This window comes from Schistocerca gregaria, chromosome 2 (genome assembly GCF_023897955.1).
Source record: "Schistocerca gregaria isolate iqSchGreg1 chromosome 2, iqSchGreg1.2, whole genome shotgun sequence".
NCBI classification, from domain to species: domain Eukaryota; kingdom Metazoa; phylum Arthropoda; class Insecta; order Orthoptera; family Acrididae; genus Schistocerca; species Schistocerca gregaria.
Genome location: NC_064921.1, coordinates 361,556,858 through 361,583,057, shown reverse-complemented (window position 1 = coordinate 361,583,057; position 26,200 = coordinate 361,556,858). Strand labels below are relative to the sequence as shown.

At 37.6% G+C, this 26,200-nt stretch overlaps 1 protein-coding gene across 2 annotated transcripts in view; it reads right to left on the bottom strand.

The window, feature by feature from the left end:
- Window positions 1-26,200, bottom strand: part of LOC126337076 (pseudouridine-5'-phosphate glycosidase-like) — a 1,418,644-nt gene that overhangs the window by 1,358,582 nt on the left and 33,862 nt on the right. For both annotated transcript variants that reach the window (XM_050001420.1, XM_050001421.1), the window contains exon 2: window positions 8,186-8,434. In XM_050001420.1, the coding sequence (XP_049857377.1) occupies window positions 8,186-8,410 (225 nt within the window). In that variant the 5' untranslated portion in view covers window positions 8,411-8,434. The remainder of the gene's footprint in view (window positions 1-8,185; window positions 8,435-26,200) is intronic.

Below are 26,200 nucleotides of genomic sequence, written 5' to 3'. Positions count from 1 at the left end.
GAGTGCAAGGGCAATGTTGCAATTTTCCTGCTATATACAGATACAGAGGCTGTACAACACATACTTGATGGGTTATGACCAGAAGAGAGGTAGAGGGCAGTTTCTTGTAAAATACCAGAGACATTTAGTCAATTGAAAAATCAGTACTGAATAATGATAATATTATGAAAAGTATATATACCTGCTCACCTTATAGCGAAGATGTTGAGTTGCAGATAGGCACAACAAAATGACTGTCAAGCAAGTAATCTTTCAGCCGAAGAGACCTTCTTCCGAACTAGACAGCATAACACACATACACTCATGCAAATACAACTCACACTCACATCACCAGAGGCCAGACTGGATTGGAGACAGGCCTTGATAGCCAGAGACAGACTGGACTGGAGACTGGACTCGGCAGCCAGAGAGAGTGGTCATGTGTGTGCGAGCTGAGTTTGCGTGAGTGTGTGTGTGGGTGTATGTTGTATAATTAAAAGAAGCCTTTTTGGCTGAAAGCTTACTTGTTTGACAGTTTTTTCATTGCATCTATCTGCAACTCAATATCTCTGCTACATGGTGAGTAACTATCTATCCTTTTCATAATAAAGATGTTTAAAGAATTAAATAACTTCAAGCAGCACGTACAGGGGATAATATATGTGGATAATAGATAAGGAAAGAATGGAGAAGGCTGCTACCAGAACCTAATTAGACATTTTGCATTTGAACAGGTCAGGCACATGCTTCAAGACTGCAAACACATGATGTTATGTTAATGTCTTGAGCTCAATAACGAACAGGACCATACCTAACATTGCTGGGGTTGCAGGAAGGAAGGTTGTTTTAGCTGAAGGGTGTTACATGATGAGATCAAGGCAGACTACCATTTGTATATTGTCAAATAAATGATGAGCTAATATATGCCTTATTGGATTCTGGAAGTGCAGTGACCACCTCGGATGAGTAATGGTCTGAAAAACACAAAACACATTGCAAATGGCCACCATTGCAAAAGTAACTGGAATATTATACAGCTGCCAAAAATAAGAATATGGGGGTTACAGGACAGGTTCTTGTGAAGATGAGGTTGGGCCCATGTTCTAAAGAAATTAAAATTAGAATGATAGCAGGCACACAGTATATTAGGATCAGTTCTTTTTTTTTCCACTGAAGTAAGGCTCATTTTGGATTGGGCTGGTAATAATTTTCAATTCAGATTTAAGCCAGAGACTAAGATTCCAGTTGTCAGTATAAGGAAGAGTACCTCAAAGCTACTGACGGCCAATGCATGAAGCCCTTGTCCGAGGTAAGTAGTCCACACAAGCATCATTGATCTCTTTGGTCATTTTGATGGACTGGTTAAAGAGAAAATTAATGCCATCTGGCAGGAGTTTCCCGATGTATTAAACATTGAGCTGGGGATAACCTCATTGGTAGAATATTGTATTGGGGTCAGTGATGATATTGCAGTAAGCAAACCTCCATATAGAGTTTCACTCCCAAGAATGAAAATTTTAAAAAAGCTGATTGACAACATGTTGCCCTTCTTAACAGCCTTATGTGGCACCTATATTTTTATTTCAGGTGAAGGCACCAGAAATTTTGTGGTTGATAATGTAAGTAAGGCTAAAGAAAAATCAAGACACGTTCATAAGATTTATTGACCTGGAAAAAGCATTCAACAATGTCAAGTGGTGCAAGATGTTCAAATTCTGAGAGAGATGGGTAATATAAATTATGTACAAAACCCAAGAGAGCACAATAAGAGTGGAAGACCAAGAATGATGTGCTAAGATTAAAAAGGTTGTATGACAGGGGTGTGGTCTTTCACTCTTACTGTTCAATCTCTACATCAAAGAATCAATGATGGAAATGAAGAGTGGTAGTAAAATTCAAGTTGAAAGGATAACAATAATAAAATTCACTGATGACATTGCTATCCTCAGGGAAAGCGAAGAAGAATTATAGGGGCTGCTGAATGGAATAAACAGTCTAATGAGTACAGAATATAGTTTGGGAGTAAATTGAAGAAAGACAAAAGTAATGAGAAGTAGCAGACATGAGAACAGTGAGAAACTTAACATCAGGATTGGTTGTCAAGAAGAAGATGAACTTAAGGAATTCTGTTACCTAGGCAGCAAAATACCCATGACAGATGGAGCAAGATGGACATCCAAAGCAGACTAGCAATGACAAAAATGGCATATCTGGCCAAGAGAAGTCAACTATTAGCAAACATTGGCCTTAGTTGGAGGAAGAAAATTCTGAGGATGTACATTTGGAGCACAGAATTGTATAGTAGTGAAACATGGAATTTGGGAAAAACAGAAGGAGACTCAAAAGCATTTGAGGTGTGGTGCTACAGAAGAATGTTGAAAATTTGGTGGACTGATAAGGTAAGGAATGAGGAGGTTCTCCACAGAATTAGTGAGGAAAGGAAAATATGGAAAACACAGACAAGAAGAAGGGACAGGATGGCAGGGCATCTGTTAAGAGATCAGGGAAGAACTTCCTTGGTATTAGTTGGGTTATTGAGGATAAAAATTGTAGAGAAAGACAGAGGCTAGGATACATCCAGTGAACAATTGAGGACATAGGTTGCTTGTGCTACTCTGAGATGAAAAGGTTGGCACAGGAGAGGAACTCTTGCCAGGCCACCTCAAGCCAGTCAGGAGATTAATAGAAAAAAGTGCCCAAGCCTAACTGTGAGAGCAGACCTGTGGTTTATTACAAGTATTTAACTAAAAAGATTATAGGACAATCAGCCTCCTTGCCTGATTTACATTCCAGTCTTGGAGGGTTCAGTAAACTATAGCTTTTACTACCCTACATCTTAACCAAGTTTATAATCAAATACTGCTAGCAGAGAAATCTAAGCCACTTACAGCCCGTTCCAATGATTGGAATATTTGGTTTATCAACTGGAGCAGCTATACTCTCTCAGTTGTTGGACCAAATATTTTCTCATATTACTTTTCTTATGTCTACTATTATTTACACGATTTGGTCATTCATAGTAAGACTACAGAAGGACACATTCAACAAGTATGCAAAATTTTTAACCATCTCCACAAAGCAGGTCTTATGGTCAACTCAGATAAAATGGAGTTAGCATGTCCTACTATGCAGTTCTTGGGGTTGCTAAAGACCTGGAGAGAGTATAGTCCATTCTGGACTTACTGCCTCACAAAAATAGTAAAGGTATAATTTAAGGTGATGGTAAACTTCTTTAGTAAATTTATTCCAAGACTCACTCCATTAATTGGTGACATTAATTGGTAGTGTGTAAGAAAGGCCAGAAATTCAAGTGGGGTGAATCAAAGAATACAGCTTTTACAGCTTTGAAACAAGTGTTATGTACTGCTCCAGTGCTAACATTGCCAGATTTTAATAAACAATTTATGCTCCAGCATCAGCATTGGGAATCAAGCAGTTTTACTGCAACAAAGAGAGGAGAGAAGAAACTCTATAGCTTACACATCACAAGCCCTGAATGAACTGGAAAAAGGTTTATGAAGCTGAAGCTTTTGCAGTGCTATTCAGCCCAGAAAAATTTAAGTATTATCTTGAAGATTTGCATTTCTGTCTAGAAACCATCTGCAGAAATCAAAAGTGGAGTTTTTGGTACCTACACAAGAAGAAAATCCTTTGATGAAATGTATATTGGTTTTGTAGGATCTTTTTCATAATCAAAAAATGGTAGTTTGTGTTGATTGTATTTCACATATCACTTGGTGATATCCTGTAAGTGTGGACATGTCAAATGCCATAATTCACATGTTAAAAACTATGTTTACTATATGTTACCCTGTGAAGGCTTTGATCATACATGATTACAGGGTCGGTTTGAGAACATTATTCCACATAAACAACATATCAGAGCGACAAAAAATATATTTCCTTCATTTCTAACTAATTTGCCTCTTTCTTCTCTTTCAGTGGACAATTAAAAGTACAAGTCCAGATGTAGAGGATATGAAGATGAAGATCTAGTTATTGTTGACACTCAGTATGCTCTAACCCACCTCCATGGCCAATGTCGCTAACACACACTGGTGCAGTGGCACTTGACCCAGAGATAAGGCGGTTTGAAAACTGCTCATGGAATAAATTTTCACTGCCAGTATTTGGCTATTAAGAGAAGGAGAGGTACTGGTGTGAAGTTCTTGATCACCAGATTTTGTGCCAGTATCTTGATTTAAATACCAAACCTCTCCATAGAGTCTCATGAAGTCGGGGCATGTCACAGTGTTGATAGTGATCCATCCATCAGATGGGGACTTAAGCTTGGTAGCTGCCTTGGTGCTATTTACGAGGAGTAGGCAATGTGCCATCACTGGGTTTCACCCTCTCCTTTCAGTCATCATCATCATCATCATCATCTCTCTCTCTCTCTCTCTCTCTCTCTCTCTCTCTCTCTCTCTCTCTCTCTCTCTCTCTCACACACACACACACACACACACGCACACACACACAGTTGAATTATTAGTAGACTAATGTCGTGTATCAAATTATTTTGCATAATAGTTTATCTCATTACATCTTTTGTGTATGAAAAGATTGCAATGTTTACATCAAGGGCAATGAATTTCACACACTGGGTGGATCTATTTGGTTCATGCATGTATGTGTGTGTAATGTTTTTCAAAGTATTATGTGATCAAAGTGTTGTATATGACTCATCATAATAAGGAGTGACTGTGAGGTACATTAGTATATTGTGCTAGTTATGTAGATTTTTTAAAAATATATTTGCTGTATTTGAAAAATGATTTAATGAGGGAATGTATTTTTGTTTTATAGGAATCTTTGTCTTATGTGGTAGTTGGTTGGGGGCTAGCATGGTAAGTGATTGTTAAGGCTGTGTGTCATGTGAAATGATATATTTACAGAAGCATAAAAGTTGGCTGAGTGGCAGGCAGATAAGAAGAAAGAATAAGGGTGCATAAATAATTTCATGTTGGTGAGTGACTGTCAAGATAAGCAGCCAAAATTAGATGGTGTTATTGTTAGGAGATAAGATGGGTATCTGTGACCTAAGCGCTGTAGAAGGAAGACTGTGTGCTTGTATTCATTTGTGCTAAAGAACAAGTTCCTCTACAGTAAATAGTTTTTGATCTAACTGTGGCATGTGCAGAGTTATTTTCTCCATATGAACTAAATAGTGAGCAACTCAGTGATGGAAAGGTTGGTCTCTACTCCCCCACACCCATAGCTTACACAGTCGAGTCACATACCAGCTGTGCTATAACTTTTTCACAGTCTTTTACATGAGCATGACTACCACCCAAATGAATGTCTACAACCAAGTGCAGCCAAGAGCAGAGTTGACCATGCGCTGACACAGCACGCCACAGTCCTCCTTGTTCCGATGTCTGCTAGCCCTTGTCCCACACTCACCTCCATCCCTGTCCCCATGCACTCCCAATTAACTAATTCTAAACTCACTCTCCTCTCCGCAGTCTTCTAGCTCTCCCTGCCAATCTGCCCCTCCTCTACACTGTGTGACGCAAGTAGCTGCCCCTGCCTGCCCAAAATGAGCTCATCAGTCAAAACTCCAATCCTGTTCCAGTGCTGTATCTCCTTCTCCGCCCTCAGCCAGTCTTTCCTTCTTTCCTCCATCCCTCCATTCCATCCTCCTCCCTATTCTACCCCCCCCCCCCCCCCATGTCCCGGTCTCCTGTCTTCTCTTAACCCCTCAACCTGTTTTACATGTTTAGGCATAAAGATGCTGTTATGTACGAAAATCTTATAAACAGCATGATTTATTCATGTGGAAGTACACAACAGTATGTTTGTGTAGGTATTTGTTGTTAGCATCATCTCAGTGACTAAACCTGGACTGTTTTCTTATCTCTTGAGCTCAAGACTAACTTAGTAATGAAATATTACTTCCATTGCCATTAACTGATTGCTCTCCCATGTACCATGCTGACCAGAATAATCCATCATCTTACAAGCACTGGATTTTGTCAACAACAGACCCACACCCAGACCCCAGATTTGCCAACAACAGATGCTGCTAAAATGTAATATTCACATTCCAAGTGTACCTTGTAAAGTAACAGAACAGAAAGACATTTAACGAAGAGTGCGATGTATGCCATATTGTAGTAATCAATACTAACTCTGAATGTACATGCAAACTTTCATAATTTAGTAACTATACACTGCAATTGCTTTAGTTGGTTTCATTAATGAAACTGAGGTACCTTATATCTAAATAATAATAAAACATAGTAACATTATGATGAAATGTAGTTTCCATTTGAAAATATGTATACAAAATTTGTACACAGAAATTTGATTGTAATTATGTTTTTTGATACGTGTAAAGATCCAGATTTTATGTCAGTATCAAAATCAAACTTGTAATTAAAAATGTTATAAACATTTCTAAATCATGGTTTTTTGACATACTGGGTTAATAATGGGACAACAACTTGTGTAAACCAGTCTGATGTAGAAAACTGCTAAATTGCAGGATTCCATTATTTTTATTTGATTATTAATTCTGAGTTATCTGAACCCATTTTCAAATCATCTTGTGAGACTGAAAGTTAAAATTACAGTTTAATCAATAAACAAACAAACAAAATGGTATATTCTGTAATAGCATGCAAACCATGTTAAGACTGTACATATCAAAATCAAGTTTTTCTATGAACATTGGCAGGACAAATATACAACTGATAGTCTACTTCCTACACTGATTCAAGAAAACCTCAAGTAAGGGTGATTTATCGGGATGCAGGGAATTCCTTTATTGTATTTCCAATCTTCAAACAAAAAAATCATTAATATAATAAAAGTACAAATCAATTACCAGATTTCAACACTCAAAAAAAAAAAAAAAAACAAAAAAAAAAAAATGAGCACGACATTTAAAAGCAATGGACAGTAAACAACTGCAATGGCACATGTGTTGTATACAGACAAAAGTCATGTGGTACAGCTATAGATAACATTGTTCATTGTGAACCATAATTAGTGTGGAATGAAACATAACAGTATGGCATTGAAAAGAACATCACCACCTTTTGAATTTCTTCCTACTCATAAAACACTTAACCAGAAGCAAACTAACAGAATATATACCTATAAAACCCCTTATAAAAACACTTCATAGGTAAACATTGTAATTACAACCTTCTGCCTTGATGATCTGAAAATGGGTTTAGGTAACCCAAAACTAATCATAAATTAAATAAAAGAACTGAATTTTGCAACTTTGCCATTTTGCTACATGAGACTGATTTCCAGATCAAACATTATCATGAAAAGGTATTTCATGTATTTTGGGAATGATAACTGTAACATTTTTTACATCATCTTTGTAGTGCAAATAAAATGTCATTAAGTACATTTTAGTTTCAGCAGCATCATCTAGAAGATTTGATTAACCAAAACAAATTGATCCTGATATTATGGAGAAACTAAGACTTTATGATTATCAAGAAACAGTAAGATAAGTAAATATTTCCAGAGTGAAATTTTCACTCTGCAGAGGAGTGAGCACTTATATGAAACTTCAGGAAGGGAGGAAGGAGACGAGGTTCTGGAGAAATTAAGGCTGTGAGGACAGGTTGTGAGTTGTGCTTGGGTACCTCAGTTGGTAGAGCAGTTGCCCATGAAAGGCAAAGGTCCCGAGTTTAAGTGTTGGCCCGGCACACAGTTTTAATCTGCCAGGAAGTTAAGTATCTATTTTTGGTAGCCACAAAGGACAGATACATTTTAACCTTAAGATAAAAAATTTTGACCAGAAGATAAAAAATATAAAGTATGCAGTAGAAATTAATTTTATGCAGTCTCTTTGCAAGCTAACAATATGATTTAATTCATGAGGGCTGAAAGATTTCATCTTTGATGTAAACTGTACCACAATCCTTCCATAAATGTCTACCTCACTCATTTGTACATATTTTAACAAAGCAAGTAAACTAATATCTGAATATTATGACTGCATTTTATATGTTGGTTGATCTTGTATCCTACAAATCTTTATATTCAGTATATCAAAGTTCTCAGTGCAGTTGCACAATCCATAAAGAAAATAAAAGCTGCAAACAGTATTCTGAACAACCTCAAACACAACAGAAGAAATAATTAAAATCATATGGGACAAATGTAAAGTGCAAACATTAGCAGATACACAGTAATATCATCAAAAACATCACTGTTGCCTAGCAAACTAAGTAATTACCTGGTTCCTCACTATATCCTCAAGTTCCAAAGCAGTTTCCATATTTTTTGGATATGGCATGCCATGAGTGATTATAGTTGATTCCAATGCAACAACTGGTAGGTCTCTCTCAAAAGCATGCAAGACCTCTGAAGAAATGTCTGCTGCATTTAATTTACTAATAAACTTTTTGGAACACAGAAATCTTGAGTTTAGCTTCAAAAGTTTACCAAGAACCTGATACATTGCAGCTATATGGTAAAAGTATCCCTGAAAAGAATGAAAAACTGTTTCATGAGACATGTTTCATTGTAATTATTGTCATTTAAATTAAAACAGTTCTTATATGGAATAAAGTTTCTTTATTAGGCTTTCATTTACAAGTACACATCATGTATATTTACCATCCATGACGAGAGGAATGACTAGGACAAAGTTGAGAGTGAGAACAAATTACAAAACACAACTGAAGTTTCTTGCTTTTGTGTCACCATGACTCTGCCAAGATAATGAAGACATAGAGAGAGAAGTAGTCATCAGCATAAAGTCCAGACACCACTACACAAGAACTGGTATTCAGAATGCAAGAGCACTCATCAGGGTCACTGACAGAGCAGAAGATGTCAGCCAGCACACCAGAAAGGCAAAGTTGAGAAATCTTACAATTCTGGAAGGGCTTTGGAGGAGTTGACCAATCAAGAAAACCAAAGCAAATGAAGTCATTGCTGGCCAGTGGTGATGCCCTGCCACTCCAGCCTCCTATGAGTTCTGAGGTGAGGATGCTGCTGTTGCAGAGATACTAGCAAACAGGCTCACATATATACCCTCCCCTCCCCCCCCCCCCCCCCCCCCCAATCGCAAATCCGCCATCATTCCCAGATTTTCATTATGTTCAGCAGTATCCAGCTGCACAAGGTATGCCATGTAATGACACCGAAACCAGTTGGAGTACCAGATGTCACAGCCATCCGTCAGCCATGGACTCCGCTACCAGTAGCCACAGGACTCCACCTGAGCTGAGATTTGCTTGTGGTCAACTTGGTGGCTCCACCCTGCTGGGTTATCTACTGGGTGACTTTTGTTGTCGACTACCTCCCTGGTGGACAGTGAGTTTGAGCCTGTGTCAGCTTTCTGTCCAGCTACACTGTCACTGTCACCCAGTGTGTACTCTCCTACATTGTCACTGGCCATCAGTCAGGTTGGCTGCACACCATTATATTCGGTCATGCTGGGCATCACTGCTCAAACACCATCCACACTGGTGCATTGTCACTGCAGCCACAGAGCAGTTGAGTCATGGTCATCCAGCACCAACAGTGTGTTGCTTGTGTCACGCTTACCCGGCCATGCAGACACCAACACTTGCAGCTCCCTGCACGCATTGCCAGCCAGATGGACAAAACACTGACACTGACTCATCGCATGCTCTTGGTCCCCTACGTCACTGAGACCAACAGCCTTCCGTCTGACTAGGGCAGCATCCTTGTAACTGAAATTAATAAAGAACTGTTATAACCAGGGATGTTTTACTGATGGTTCACCATATGATTCCAAACACAAACCACAGCCAGAGCCGAAGGAGAGATGGTGTTCCATCCCTATTGGCCAACATCCAGTTCACCCATCACTACAAGGGTCACATCCTGACCCCTGCATTTTGGCATCTGAAGTCATTGCTGCAACCTCGACAACCACCATCTGTTGGGGAAGAATTGGGTTCTGATGGCTCCATATTTTTGTGTCATACATTTTTCAATGTCAGTGGCTACCATCTGTTGAGACAATGATCTTACTGTGACATCATTACCAGCTCCATTTCCAGCTTTGACAGTTTTTAGTGTGGTGAGTGAACTCATTCTTTTTTGAGTGAACTCATTCTTTTTTCTGGCCTCCTCTGTTACTTGCACAAACATGGGAGGAAGAAATGACTGCAAATGAATCTGCAAGTGCAGCCTGTGAATGCAGAAGGAACTGTGGATTTGTCTTAAGCTGTGTAGTTTGTCAGGCCAGGAGGAATCCAGGATTCAATAAGTACCTATGACATGTCGTACATGCTGATGCTGTGGGCATGAAGCATATTAGTGTTCAGAACTATGACAGCTGATGATATGTCACAAGAATTGAGGGCATATGATCGCATGCCTGTTGTGTCTTTTTGTGTTCTCTTGTGTGTTCTTTTTTGTACTTAGTTGCAGTTGTGTTGAGCGAGAGTAATGCTGCTTTGCAAAATTGAATAGATACTTTGATGATAGATAACAAATGTATCCAACAAAAGATAGAGGAAGTAGAGAAAACAAAAGCTACATCCAGTGTAGTCATAACATTACTGGATTCTACAGCTGCTATCTTATTACACATTTTTCAGGAAAGGCAAGGAAGAATGCGTCAGCATTCATAGAAAATGAGGAAGCTGCCACATGTATTGGCAGCTGGAGAGATGAAGTACAGTTATAGATGATCAAGTTACACTTGGCAAATGAGGTGAAAATGTATCTAATGTATAATGAGGGGTTGAATAAAGCATATACATTTGAGCAACTTCAGAACAGGCTTACTCAGAGCTATTGCAAGCAGAACAGCACCATATTCCTCTGAGAGCAGCTCAATAGAGTATGAATGGAATGAATTGCTGGGGTTATTTCTGGATAGTGTGCAATCTTATGAGTTAACCAGAAGTTCAAATGGCTATGAGCACTAAGGGACTGAACTTCTGAGGTCATCAGTCCCCTAGAATTTAGAACTACTTAAACCTAACTAACCTAAGGACATCACACACATCCATGCCCGAGGCAGGATGCGAACCTGCGACCGTAGCAGTTGCGTTGTTCCAGGCTGCAGCACCTAGAACCGCTCGGCCACCCCGGCCGGCTAACCAGAAGTGGTGATGCAGACAAAGTTATAGAGCAGGAGGCAGAACACAAGGCACTAGATGTTTTTTGAGGATACATTGATGTGGGTACAGGTGGAAAACCCAAAATATTTGGTAGCCGTCATCAGGGTAGTTAAACAGTTAGAGGAAGCAAATATAGCAAAGAGAGTGCAGGAGAAGTTACAGCTGTGTCACCAGCCACAATGGTGTGGTTGAGGAGGGGTTGGACATGGCCCATGGAACTGTAGGAATACGAAACAAGGTGGAAGAGGACAAGACAGAGGTTTGTCAGATACTAATAAGGACTCCAAAACCACTAGTGTTCCCATTAAAATTCAGAGCAACAAGGAGACATGCAGAGGCAGAGTGTTCCTTATTTGGTCTAATAAATGGTATGGAACATAAGTCTTTATTGGACACAGGCCCTCAGGTGTCAGTGACCCTCTTGGGTATGAGGAGACTGAATTTTCCCTGCTATAGGTTAAATAATTGCATACAGAATCATTAAGACTCAGTTTGCATGACAAATTGCCAAAAGGCACAGGGAGATTACTCTGAGTACGTATGGATACCAACTTACCAAGTAATATTTTGTGTATGGTACAGCCATTGGTAGATGAATGGGATACTTTGGATTGTTTTATATGTGGGAGCATAACATGCAGATAGAAAGTGAAGCAAAAATATATGGTTCTCGTTAGCACAGGAAATTTTGAAACTGTCAAAGTGGTCTTTTTGGCAAAAGGTATATTAGCTGTCAGTTTGGACATTCTGAATGAGAACAATTTAGAGACATCAAGTGTGGATCTCTGCCCTAATCAAACTGTCTCTACGTCTGTATTAGCAAGAAAGTACAGCATTTCAAGGGAAAAGATAGAATAGCTATGGAGAAACTTGTGACAAAATTTGCAGATTTGTTCAGTCCTAGTGTATCTTTGCCAGCAACACCCATTACATAACACAGAATCCCAAAGAGGGATCAAATCTTCAGTTTATAATGTACCTCATCATTTGCAAGCAATAACAGAGGAGTTCATCAATTTACAGTTGAATTATGGTTTTACTAAAGAGAGTAGTAGTCATTGGGGAGCACTAACTGTCATTGTGTCTAAGAAAACACTGTACAGGACAAATAAACACAGGTTCTGTTGTAACTATGATTATTTAAATGCTTAAACAATTACAGATGCATATGCTATATTGAATATCACAAAAATACTAATATGGGACAATTCAAATGTTTTTCAGTGACGGATCTAAAAACTGATTACCACCAGTTGGAAGTAATCCTGGAAGACCATCTCAAGACTGCATTTACCATACCTTTTGGGCTTATGTATGCACCAGTCACATTTTAACAATAGTTAGATTGGGTGTTGAGAAGGTTGAAACCTCATCAGTGTACAGTCTACACGCAATATTATTGCTTTCCTCCATTGATCTGAAGGAGCACAAACAGCTGCTGGAATAAATGTTTAAAAGATTGCATGCAGTGCACTTGACATTAGGTATCAAACACTGTTAACTTCATATTGAAAGAAGTCATTTATCAAGGCCACGTGATTAGACAAGACGGCATAAACAACTACCTGATATTGAAAAGTGGAATGCGTGATATCCCACTACCACAAACTATGAAGCAGGTACAGTCATTTTTAGGATTATTGAATGATTATAAGAAATTTGTTAAGGGATTTTCTTTCAAGAAATTAAAGGAGACACTATCAACTAAATAACAAAGAACAATTTATTTTGTATTGCGATGCAAGCAACCAGGTAGTAAGACGCATTTTCAGTTGGAAGTAAATGGGAAGAACACCTAGTAATGTATGCATCAAAACAATAAAATAAAGTCAAGTGGAATTACTCAATCATGGATAAATTAATTTTGAGTTTAATATATGTGTTGGTTATTTTCTGTGTTACCTATATGGTGGAAAATTCAGATTCACAACTGATCATGTGGCATTAGAGTGGTTATTAGGGCCTAAAGATCCCTCATGCAGATTGATTCAATGCCCATTGACATGGAGCAAATTCAATTCTGAGGTACTTCATAAACCAAGAAAGGAGAATGGCAATGGGAATGGGCTAAGTAGAAAGACGGAAGTTATACATGAGCTTGACTGAAGCCTTGCAGAATGGCAGAAGGTGCAGAATTCTGGTGGTGACTGGCAGCCAATCCAAATGCAACCACATTTTGCTTAGGCATGATGGACTACCATATAGTATGACAAAGTTCAGGCCATGCATCATTGTACTGGCAGACCTAACAGAAGAAGTATTAGAAGAGGTTCACAATCACATGTTGAAAGGACATAGTGAATGAAGAACAATGAATGATACTGGTGGAAAACTATACCATCTATTGTGAATTCAGAGACTAAGAACTCTTAGTCCCTTGTATCCACAGGCATATTGAAGGACTGAACCTGTTTGCTGTGCTGGTGGTAAAATGTTAAGCTATTATTTATATGGTCCAGTAGAGCAAGAAAGTGTTGGGTCCTTGCTACAAGAGGTAGATCACAATATAAAGAAGCCATTACCTTTTGAAATTATTGAATATAATAATAATAATAATAATAATAATAATAATAATAATAATAAGCCTTGGACAAGCACCATCATGGTCGGGGACGACGCTTGAACCCTATGCCTGCCCACAATGGTAACGACACTGCTAGCCAACTGGAAAATGATTTAAATCCAAATAGAGGTGTTTTGCGAGATATGCTTCCTTCAACCAACCTAGAAGGAAAACAAATGCAGAGGATGAGATGGTCAGATGGAGTTAATCGACACCTCATGTTCTGTTATTACCGAGCAACAAACCTAGGAACCAACACAACTGGACACAGATCACAAGTATACACAACATTTATTACCAGATACCCAGAATCAAAATTTTTAACGGAACAACAACTAGCTGATCAGATCCGTGTAATAATCAAAAATAACAGGATACCCCAGACAGAATTAGAAAACATCAAACAACAAGTACAACAAATACTGGAACAAAATAGTGTGCAATCAGAAGAAGAAGAAAATATAGTAATGGACTCACACATCCCAGAGCAAACAAACAAAGAACAACACACATCAATTAAACAATCAGAGGTAAACGAAATCTTAAGACTGCCTCCAGAACAAGTTCAAATAGATCACGAAGTGACACACATGTTAGATATAGAAGAAAAATTTCAGCTGACATATAGAGAATACAAAGACATAAATACAGACATTAGACCATTCTTGCATAGACCGCCAAATAACCCACAAGTCGAAACAACAATAAAAACTATCAACACAATCACACACAACAAAATAAATGAAAACACAACTATGGAAGAGTTACAACTACTGGTTTATACAGGAGCACTCACTAAACTAAATATACACACTAGGCAGAGATCAAAACCAACCAACACACAGAAGAAACCCACAAAACCAGCATGGCAACACAGCCTACAGATCAGAATAGAAAAACTGAGAAAAGACATTGGACAGCTAACACAATTAATAAGAAAAAAAATATCAGACAAAAAACGAAAAAGGTTAGGTAAAATCTCACAACAAGAAGCGATAGAGCAATTAGATGAAAAGAAGAAGAAATTGGAAGCATTGGCCAAACGACTTAGAAGATACAAGAAAAGTGAAAATAGAAGGAAGCAAAACCAAACATTCAACACAAACCAAAAGAAATTTTACCAGACAATAGATAACACACACATTAAAATAGACAATCCACCAAACGTAACAGACATGGAACACTTCTGGAGCAACATATGGTCAAACCCGGTACAACATAACAGGCATGCACGGTGGATAGAAGCAGAAACAGACACATACAAGATGATACCACAAATGCCTGAAGCGATAATTTTGCAACATGGAGCCACCAAAGCAATTAATTCTACTCACAATTGGAAAGCCCCTGGAAAAGATAAAATAGCAAATTTCTGGCTAAAGAAGTTCACATCTAACTAAATTATTTAACAGTTACATTGCAGACCCATACACATTCCCTGATACACTTACACATGGAATAACTTATATGAAACCTAAAGATCAAGCAGACACAGCAAACTCAGCTAAATACCGCCCCATAACATGCCTACCAAGAATATACAAAATATTAATTTCAGTCATTACACAGAAATTAATGACACATACAACACAGAACAGAATTATAAATGAAGAACAAAAAGGCTGTTGCAAAGGAGCACGAGGATGGAAAGAGCAACTGATAATAGGTGCAGAGGTAACATATCAAGCTAAAACTAAACAAAGGTCACTACACTACGCATACATTGATTACAGAAAAGCTTTTGACAGTGTACCCCACTCATGGTTACTACAAATATTGGAAATATACAAAGTAGATCCTAAATTGATACAGTTCCTAAACACAGTAATGAAAAATTGGAAAACCACACTTAATATCCAAACAAATTCAAATAATATCACATCACAGCCAATACAGATTAAGTGTGGAATATACCAAGGAGACTCATTAAGTCCTCTCTGGTTCTGCCTTGCTCTGAACCCACTATCCAACATGCTAAATAATACAAATTATGGATACAATATTACTGGAACATACCCACACAAAATCACACATTTGCTATACATGGATGATCTAAAACTACTGGCAGCAACAAATCAACAACTCAAGCAATTACTAAAGATAACAGAAGTATTCAGCAATGATATAAATATGGCTTTTGGAACAGACAAATGTAAGAAAAATAGCATAGTCAAGGGAAAACACACTAAACAAGAAGATTGCATATAGGATAACCACAGTTACTGCATAGAAGCGATGGATAAAACAGATGCCTATAAATATCTAGGATACAGACAAAAAATAGGAATAGATAATACAAATATTAAACAAGAACTAAAAGAAAAATATAGACAAAGACTAACAAAAATACTGAAAACAGAATTGACAGCAAGAAACAAAACAAAAGCCATAAATACTTATGCTATACCAATATTGACCTACTCATTTGGAGTAGTGAAATGGAGTAACACAGACCTAGAAGCACTCAATACACTTACATGATCACAATGCCACAAATATAGAATACATCACATACATTCAGCAACAGAAAGATTCACATTAAGCAGAAAGGAAGGAGGAAGGGGATTTATCGACATAAAAAACCTACATTATGGACAGGTAGACAATTTAAGAAAATTCTTTCTAGAACGAGCAGAAACTAGCAAAATACACAAAGCAATCACTCATATAAATACATTGGCTACACCACTGCAATTTCATAACCACTTCTACAACCCTTTAGATCACATAACATCAACAGATACGAAGAAAGTAAATTGGGGAAAAAAAAAAAAAAAACCACTACATGGCAAGCACCCGTATCATCTAACACAGCCACACATCGATCAAGACGCGTCCAACACATGGCTAAGAAAAGGCAATATATACAGTGAGATGGAAGGATTCATGATTGCAATACAGGATCAAACAATAATCACCAGATATTACAACAAGCATATTATTAAAGATCCCAATACCACAACAGATAAATGCAGACTTTGAAAACAACAAACAGAAACAGTAGATCACATCACAAGCAATTGTACAATACTAGCAAATACAGAATACCCCAGAAGACAATGTAGCAAAAATAATACATCAACAGCTTGCCTTACAACATAAACTTATAAAACAACGGGTTCCCACATAGAAGTATGCACCACAAAATGTACTGGAGAATGATGAATACAAATTATGCTGGAACAGAACCATTATAACAGATAAAAACAACACCACGTAACAAACCCAACATCATACTCACCAATAAAAAGAAGAAATTAACACAAATAATCGAAATATCCATACCCAATACAACAAATATACAAAAGAAAACAGGATAAAAAATTGAAAAATACATCCAACTGGCTGAGGAAGTCAAGGATATGTGGCATCAGGATAAAGTTGACATTATACCAATTATACTATCAACTACAGGAGTCATACCACACAATATCCACCAGTACATCAATGCAATACAGCTATATCCAAACTTATATACAACTACAGAATAATTATTGATACATGTTCAATTACCCGAAAGTTCCTAAATGCAATATAACATATACCATACAGTTAAAAGGAAGTCACGCTTGATCAAGGTCTGCGTCACTTTCTACTTTTGACCAGACATAACGTCTGAGATAAGAAAGAAATAATAATAATAATCACCATCATTTAAGACTGATTATGCCTTTCAGAGTTCAGTCTGGAGCATAGTTCCCCTTATAAAATTCCTCCATGATCCCCTATTCCGTGCTATCATAGGTGCCTCTTCTGATGTTAAGCCTATTACTTCAAAATCATTCTTCACCGAATCCAGGTACCTTCCCCTTGGTCTACCCCGACTCCTCCTACCCTCTACTGCTGAACCCATGAGTCTCTTGGGTAACCTTGCTTCTCCCATGCGTGTGACATAACCCCACCATCTAAGCCTGCTCGCCCTGACTGCTACATCTATAGAGTTCATTCCCAGCTTTTCTTTGATTTCCTCATTGTGGAAACCCTCCTGCCATTGTTCCCATCTACTAGTACCTGCAATCATCCTAGCTACTTTCATATCCATAACCTCAACCTTATTGATAAGGTAACCTGAATCCACCGAGCTTTCGCTCCCATACAACAAAGTTGGTCGAAAGATTGAATAGTGCACAGATAACTTAGTCTTGGTACTGACTTCCTTCTTGAAGAAGAGAGTAGATCGTAGCTGAGCACCCACTGCATTAGCTTTGCTACACCTCGCTTCCAGTTCTTTCACTATGTTACCATCCTGTGAGAATATGCATCCTAAGTACTTGAAACCGTCCACCTGTTCTAACTTTGTTCCTCCTATTTGGCACTCAATCCATTTATACCTCTTTCCCACTGACATTACTTTCGTTTTGGAGATGCTAATCTTCATACCATAGTCCTTACATTTCTGATCTAGCTTTGAAACATTACTTTGCAAACTTTCAATCGAATCTGCCATCACAACTAAGTCATCCACATATGCGAGACTGCTTATTTTGTGTTCACATATCTTAATCTCACCCAGTCAGTCTATTGTTTTCAACATATGATCCATAAATAATATGAACAACAGTGGAGACAGGTTGCAGCCTTGTTTTATCACTGAAACTACTCTGAACCATGAACTCAATTTACCGTCAACTCTAACTGCTGCCTGACTATCTATGTAAAGACCTTTAATTGCTTGCAAAAGTTTGCCTCCTATTCCATCTCATAGAACAGACAATAACTTCCTCCTAGGAAACTCGTCATATGCCTGTTCTAGATCTATAAAGCATAGATACAATTCCCTGTTCCACTCGTAACACTTCTCCATTATTTGCCATAAGCTAAAGACCTGGTCCTGACAACCTCTAAGAGGCCTAAGCCCACACTGATTTTCATCCATCCTCAACTAATACTCGCACTTTCCTTTGAACAATACGCTGATTAAAGAGATACCTCTGTAGTTGTTACAATCTTTTCTGTTTCCATTTTTAAAGATTTGTATGATTACTGCTTTCATCCAGTCTGATGGAACCTGTCCCAACTCCCGCACCATTTCAATTATCCTGTGTAGCCATTTAAGACCTGACATTCCACTTTATTTGATGAGTTCTGACTTAATTTCATCCACCCCAGCCGCTTTATTGCACTGCAATCTATTGACCATTTTCTCCACTTCCTCAAATGTGATCCTATTTCCATCATCATTCCAATCCCATTTTACATCAAAATCTGAAACATTACTAATCGTATTTTCACCTATATTGAGCAACTCTTCAAAATATTCCCTCCATCTGCCCAAGGCATCAACAGGATTCACCAGCAGTTTTCCTGACCTGTCCAAAATACTTGTCATTTCGTTCTTACCTCCCTTTCAAAGATTGCTAATTACACTCCAGAATGGTTTTCCAGGAGCTTGACCCAAAGTCTGCAAACTTGTTTCCAAAGTCTTCCCAAGATTTCTTCTTGGATGCTGCAATTATCTGTTTGGCTTTGTTTCTTTCTTCAACATAACTTTCTCTGTCTACCTCAGTCCTAGTATGTAGCCATTTTTGATACACCTTCTTTTTCCTTTTACAGGCTGCCTTGACTGTGTCATTCCACCAAACTGTTTGCTTCATCCTACTTTTACGCACTACTGTTCCAAGAGATTCTTTAGCCACTTCTAGTATTGTGTCCCTGTACCTTGTCCATTCCTTTTCCAATGGCTGTAATTGACTACATTCAACTAACTGGTACCTTTCTGAGATCACTGTTATGTACTTGTGCCTGATTTCCTTATCCTAAAGTTTCTTCACTCTTATCCTCCTACATACGGACCTGGCCTCCTGCAGTTTCGGCCTCACAATACCAATTTCCCTGCAGATTAAATAGTGATCAGTGTCATCAAAGAATCCCCTGAATAAACGTATGTCCCTCACAGCCTTTCTGAATTCCTGGTCTGTTATTATATAGTCAGTGACAGATCTGGTTCCCCTGCCTTCCGAAGTATACCGGTGAATGTTCTTATGTTTAAAAAAAGGAGTTTTTGATTACTAAGCCCATACTGGCACAGAAATCCAAGAGTGTTTTCCCATTCCTGTTGGCCTCCATATCCTCTCCAAATTTACCCATAACCTTTTCATACCCTTCTGTTCAATTTCCAATCCTGGCATTAAAATCACCCACGAGCAGAACACTGCCCTTGTCCTTTACTCTAACAACTACATCACTGAGTGCCTCATAAAAACTATCCATCTTATCTTGAATATAACACTGGAAAAAATGGAGAGTCAGTATGAAGTTTTGCAAAAACAATTAGAGAAGTGAGTGACAAGGACAAATATTAAAGCACTTGAGCAACAAGAGAAAATTGGAAGACATACTGTCAAGCTATCAGAATACAGGGTTGGCCAATGACTAAGGTTAGCAAGCCCTCAAAACACCAAAGAGAAAAACAAAGAAATTTCTTACACATTTTGAGGGCTATACCAACTCACTGACGTGACATAACCCGTAAACCTAAAATTAGAACTGTCAATACTAGGCATCATTGTCCATGTGGGACACATCAAAGCTTTTAAGGGTGATCTGGATGCTTCACCATAGGTACCAGTGCCACTACCTGCAAAGGAGGTGAAGAACAGGAACAGAACAGAAAACACAAATTCATGCATAGGATACATGTGAGGTGCCCAACACACCAATAAGGTACAAAACTTTTGGAACATGTGTAAAAGTTTCTATGTAAATTGTGTTATGTTTACATCATCATCTTACTTTTATGAGGTTATTGTATTGTGTTAGATTAGTGAGATCTGTGTTTTCATTAGGTAATATGTTTTGACAGTGGAGACATTAGACAGAGTAGCATTAGCTAACAATGTGTGTCCAGTCTTTTGAGAGGGGGGTGGGAGTGTGATACAGCTACATGGTGAGTAGCAACTTTCCTTTTCATAATATTGTTACATTCCATCCTGGATTTTCCATTCTTTGAAATTGTTCTTTGTGAAATATGGCATCACCGTGTTACACCATATCCCATACAAAGCCAACCTGCTGCCCTGTGACTTTTTTTTATTTGTGAAGGTTAAATTGGTGTTTAAGGGAACAAGAGTTGACAGATGTGGAAGTGGTGAAATCAAAAACTATGGAGATTCTCAACAAAAAGTTGACAGAAGTGGACTTTCAGCACTACTTAGAACAATAGAAACTTTGTATGGAGAGTCAGCAAGTAGAGTATATTGAAGATCATAAAGTTTGCAATACAGTTAGTGAACAATAAAATGTTTCATAGCACCAGTCCAGTTAGTTCACTGCCACACCACAATGGTCCAGGTGAATACAAAAGTGAGTCAGATAATTTTATTTTTAGGTGAAATGAATGCAGAATTATGACAAAAGGATTCTGGCACTGTACCTTACTTCCAATCAGTTGGTATGCACTGGATTTACTCTATATTTATACATAAAGTAGTAATTATTAAGAACAGGTGGTCCTAAGAGAATGACAAAGCTGGAATTACAAAGTAGAGACTTACTGGTTAATGATGTCACTTTTGATATAGCAGGAAAAATCATCCATCTTCCAACTACTGGAACCACTATAATGAACTCCACATAGCCGTGGAAGAACCATTGGACATGTTGCCAACACAGAACCTGACCTACCTAAACAAATTCTTGAAACCTGACCTTCTCTGTTTGCTGGTTGAACTTATAGCCACATACAAAGGTTATACTGCTGCTGAGCAGATGATCCCATATGTACAGCAGTACCACAGCATGGTAAAATTATGACTATGAGTGTCTCGGTTTCTGGCACCATTAAGTTTTGTCTCTGCTTTGTGTAGCCCATATCTACTTTAAGTAGAAAACTACTTGACCTTTTGAGCTCCCACTGCACCAGCTCCCAATGGATTGATTTGATCTTGGTAAATAGCATTTAGATTAATATATAGCCAATGAACTACTTTACAATAAATTAGAATAAGGAAAAGTGGAGAATATTGTATTTTATGTCAACCTGTGAAACCAATTTAGAAAGTGATGTTCCATGCCCCACCAATCTACACAACATCCTAATCCACTCCTATGCCACCCCATCTCCCAACTTATTGCCTGTGGAACACCAAAGTGAAATACTTAGCCAATCCACCCAACCAGCACTTCCTACACCAGTCCTGTCACAGGTTCATTCTACCCTAATTTCTGAGCAATATTTGGACCATTTTAAAAAGTATGCACCTGTTTTGAGTATAAATTTGTGTGTGATGTACAAGTCAAACACTTAAAACTGCCCCTCTCCAACCCCATCGATACCCCCACCCAAAAAAATTAATTAATTAATAAAAATAAAAAAGCTGTGGATTGAAGTCAGTGGCCTATTGCAAGAAAGGCAAATTTGACTTCACTTTCCAGGAGAGCTTACAGACAGTGTTTTGAGACATGAAAGGGGTATTCTTATCATTGATTACCGGTAAAGAAGGTAAACAATAACAGGTGAACACTAAGCATGTCTTCACAATCAAATGGATGAAAAAAGCGATAAGACACCTGGATTTCAAAAATAAGAAGTTGCGTCTCTTCAGACAAGTCCCTGGCCATGAAGGCACTTTAGGGAATTTGAAGACTGGACTATTGTAATACATGCCCTGCTCACCAGATCTGGCATCCACTGACTTCTTTATATTCTAATATAAAAAGAGTTTTCGAAAAAAAAAAAAAAAAAAAAAAACATATTTGACAAAGTATATTTATGAACAATTGCACCAGAGACAGCTGCTGTATTGCGAGAGATGAGTCCTGTTGCCATGATGAATGGAATAGAACACTAAGTCACGTTAACAAGGTGCAATATAGTGGCCATTTCGACAGCAGTCAACAACAAGATGCACTATATCAGCATATCTGACTGCAGCCTGACAATGGGTGCTCCATACATAGATTATTTCATCTCTCAAGTTGTTCAAGCACTTGGCACTTCATTGGGTACCTCAGATTGGGAAAACTATCACTGTCCGAGTTGTTGGCCATGGGTAATGAAATGGTCATGACAGGTGTTAGTGTGTTCTATCTTGGATTGTAGCCATAAACAGAAAGGCCCCAATGAAACAAATCCTTCACCAATTGAATGGTGGACAACAACAACTGGTGAGCAACCATACCATTCAGAACCATCTCTTTACTGTGGAATACAGAAGCCATTAGCCCACACTTCACTGCTTGTTATAAGGTACATGGACTAGAATGGACACTGGAACACTGACACTGGTTGATTGACACATGGTCTGCTGAACTGTAAGACTGCTGGTATATGCTGATAGCACTGTAAAAACAAGTCAAAAAAACACACTGACTTGATGTGTCCCTCTTGTCAATGGGGATTCATTCAGGAAAGAGGCGGAGGAATTCTTAGGTCGGGATGTTTGATGGGGTGGACTAAGGCCCCAGTACTTTCACCAAGACAATTGTAACAGGATGTCTTCCTCTACTTCTCTAGCATCACTTTTCCTCAACAGTAGTTGTCGATACCAGTATTATTTTTCAAATTTTGGACAGGTCAGAAATATCTCAGTCTCAGTTGCTTTTCTGAAAACTTTCATATAATGTTATGTACAGTAAGTTATATTTCAAGTTAAAATTTATGAAAAGGAATTACTTTAGAAAATATTTTAGTTTCAATGTTACAATTGATACGCACTCGTTCTGAATGTACAGTTAAATTATTCTTTTTTTTTTAACATTTGCAGTTAGAAACATCTGCACACTCAAAATTTCTATTATTAATTATGCAATGATGTAGTATTAACTATGTTTATTTCTGGATTCATTTATGAAATAATAATCCAAATTAATGATGGGACAAAAGCTAGCAGCAGTTCATTTGTCAAGAAAAATTGTAAATCCTTTGGAACATTGTTTTTCCCGCAGAGTGTGAGAGTTGTAAGCTTTTCTCTGATGTGATTGGACATATTTTTGTATAATAGATGTGAATAATGTCATTTTAGCTTTGTTAGTGAGAAAAATCAAAAGACTGGTGATATACTAAAATGTGAGAAAATATATTTACGTAATAAATAATTCTGCAATGACAATCTTTAACTTTATTTAGTTCAAACCAACCGGACCTGTTGTGCAATTTTCAGCTTCAAGAATCAGACCCCTAGACTAGAAGAAATGGAGCCATCTCAACATGAGAAGCTAAGTAAACTTGAAATTTTATTGTAATCTCTGCTCCTCTCAAAATCTTCAAAACGATTTTGCTTATTAATTACTTGGACAATAGCTGGAAGAAGAAAGGATGGGGGAGATTACAAGTGGGGGCATTGTTTGTGATTAATTGACTAATAATGAAGTTTTGTCAGTTGCATAAAATATTTCATTGATTTTTGAAATTTATGTAAAAATAAATTTTTGATCACATGGAGGAAAATTGAATGCTGCCCATCTAAGGATCTTTACACCAACAGTGATGATGCACTACCAATAATGATGGACCAATTCTGATGAAAGTGAGGAGGATTTAACAACTATAACCAGGGACATCAAAAAGGAAAGCTAAATACAAACTATTGGAGAAGTTAATTTGTTTGTGGACTCATGTGCTTGTTAACAAAATGAATAGGGATGAAAGCAAAAATGAGGTAGAAATGGAAGCTGTAGGACCCAGTCAGGACATGTTTGAGAAAAGTGAAATCATAGACAGTAGAGAAACAAAAGGCTGATTTTTTGCAGTTGATTTTGGCAAAACTAGAGGAAATGAAGACAGGTAACAAGAGCAAATTTAGTGCAGTTGATGATCAGTTAACTGAAATCAGAAAAGATAACAATAGTAAAATGGACAGGGTACAACATCAGATAGGTCAACTTAGTAATCAAGTTTCAGAGTTAAAAAATGGGTCATCAGAGGAGTTAAAAAGTGTGAATGAAAAAGTTGATGTTTTAGAAAATAAATTTATTGTTTTAGAAAATGGGTTTGTAGCTGAGTCAGCAAAATAATTAAAGAATATTGACGTCAGAGTTGAAGAGAAGACCGTAGCAGAAAAACTGGGTGAGTTGGGAGCTACCACACAACAAAATGTCGCCAATTTAAACAAAAAATTTTAAATGTAGAATCAATGTAAATGTTTTAGATCAAAAAATTCCAGCATTTCAGGAAAGTTGTATTGACAAAAATCTGTGTGCACACAATGGTATTGTGTGGGCTAACACTCCTATCAAAAGTTTTCCATCAGATAATTTACATCCAGTGGATTTTCTGCACCACTGCAGAGATAGCTTTGTGTCAAGCATGAATGACAATCAAAAAATTAAATTTGGTAAGAGATTTCTTGAAGATGAAACTCTGTCATGGGTAAATTTAAATGTAAGTCAGTGGGAAACATATCAGAGTTTTGAGAAAAGTTTTTTAAAGAAATTCTGGTCAGAAGCAGAATGGGGGAAAAACAAAAGAGAATTTTTGGATAGTCCTAATTATAGGAATAGGAATGGTACTTTGAGAGAGTTTTGTAAGAACCAACTTAAAAAAAAAAAATTGTACATCTTGCCAAACCATTGAATGAAATGACCTTGACTGATGCACTTAAAAGGAGATTACAAGGAAGTTGCAGTGGGATTTGGTACATGGACCTGATGATTGTTTTGAACAGTTTTTACGATATGCTAACAGGCTGGATAGGACAGTAGAAATAAATATGTACCACAACAAAAGAAATGATAGAAATCACAATGGGAGTAATCACAGAAACACAGATCCATTGAGATCAAAGTAATAATAGGGAGAGAAATTTTGAACAGAAGAAGAATAGGAATAACGGGAATAACCAAGGGCATTTTAATAGCAAAAACAATCAACATAGTAAGCACAGGATCCCTAAGTTATGCTTGCAAGTAGATAGTAATAACAGTGTTAATGATGCGGCACTTGTACCTGAAACTGAACAGACAGAATATCAGATTTCTCATTTATGTTTTGATCAAACATTTTAGGATGCTATGTTTAATTATGGTGATGTAAGTGCTAATGACAAACCAGAATGTGAGAGTAGTGAGAATTTTGGTATAGTGTGTACTAATGATTTCTCCTCCTGGGCAGAAAACATTGTTGTTGATGTATGTAAATCAGGTGATGACTGTATTTGATCTGAACTAGGTGGTATTTTTGCTGTAGATGTGAATGAGAGTTGTGAAGTAACAGAGGTTCATAAGTCTGAGACTGGTGGCTTATTGCAAATGAATGTAGGTGACGTAAGTGACTTTGATGGAGTTGAGACTTGTATTGTCAGAGATTTTGTTGAAGAAGTAATTTTAGAGGAATATGATGATAATGATGATGATTATCTAGTAATTGTGGAGTTTAAGAATAACGAAGTTTCAGAGTTATTTGCAAATGACATTTACAATACAGGTAAGGTGAGTGATGTCTGTGATGTATTTGAGGGTCATGGAATACCAGTCCAGTCAAAACAATTTTTCATTAATGTCATGCAGAGTATTGATCCAAACAGCAAAAGGTGAGGTATCTGTGAGCCTGAAGAATAAAGGTGAAAACTTTTTTAAGTTTGTTTAGGACCAGACTGATAATGACTTACATGAAGGTGCATTCTGGAATAAGTTAGCTGTGGTT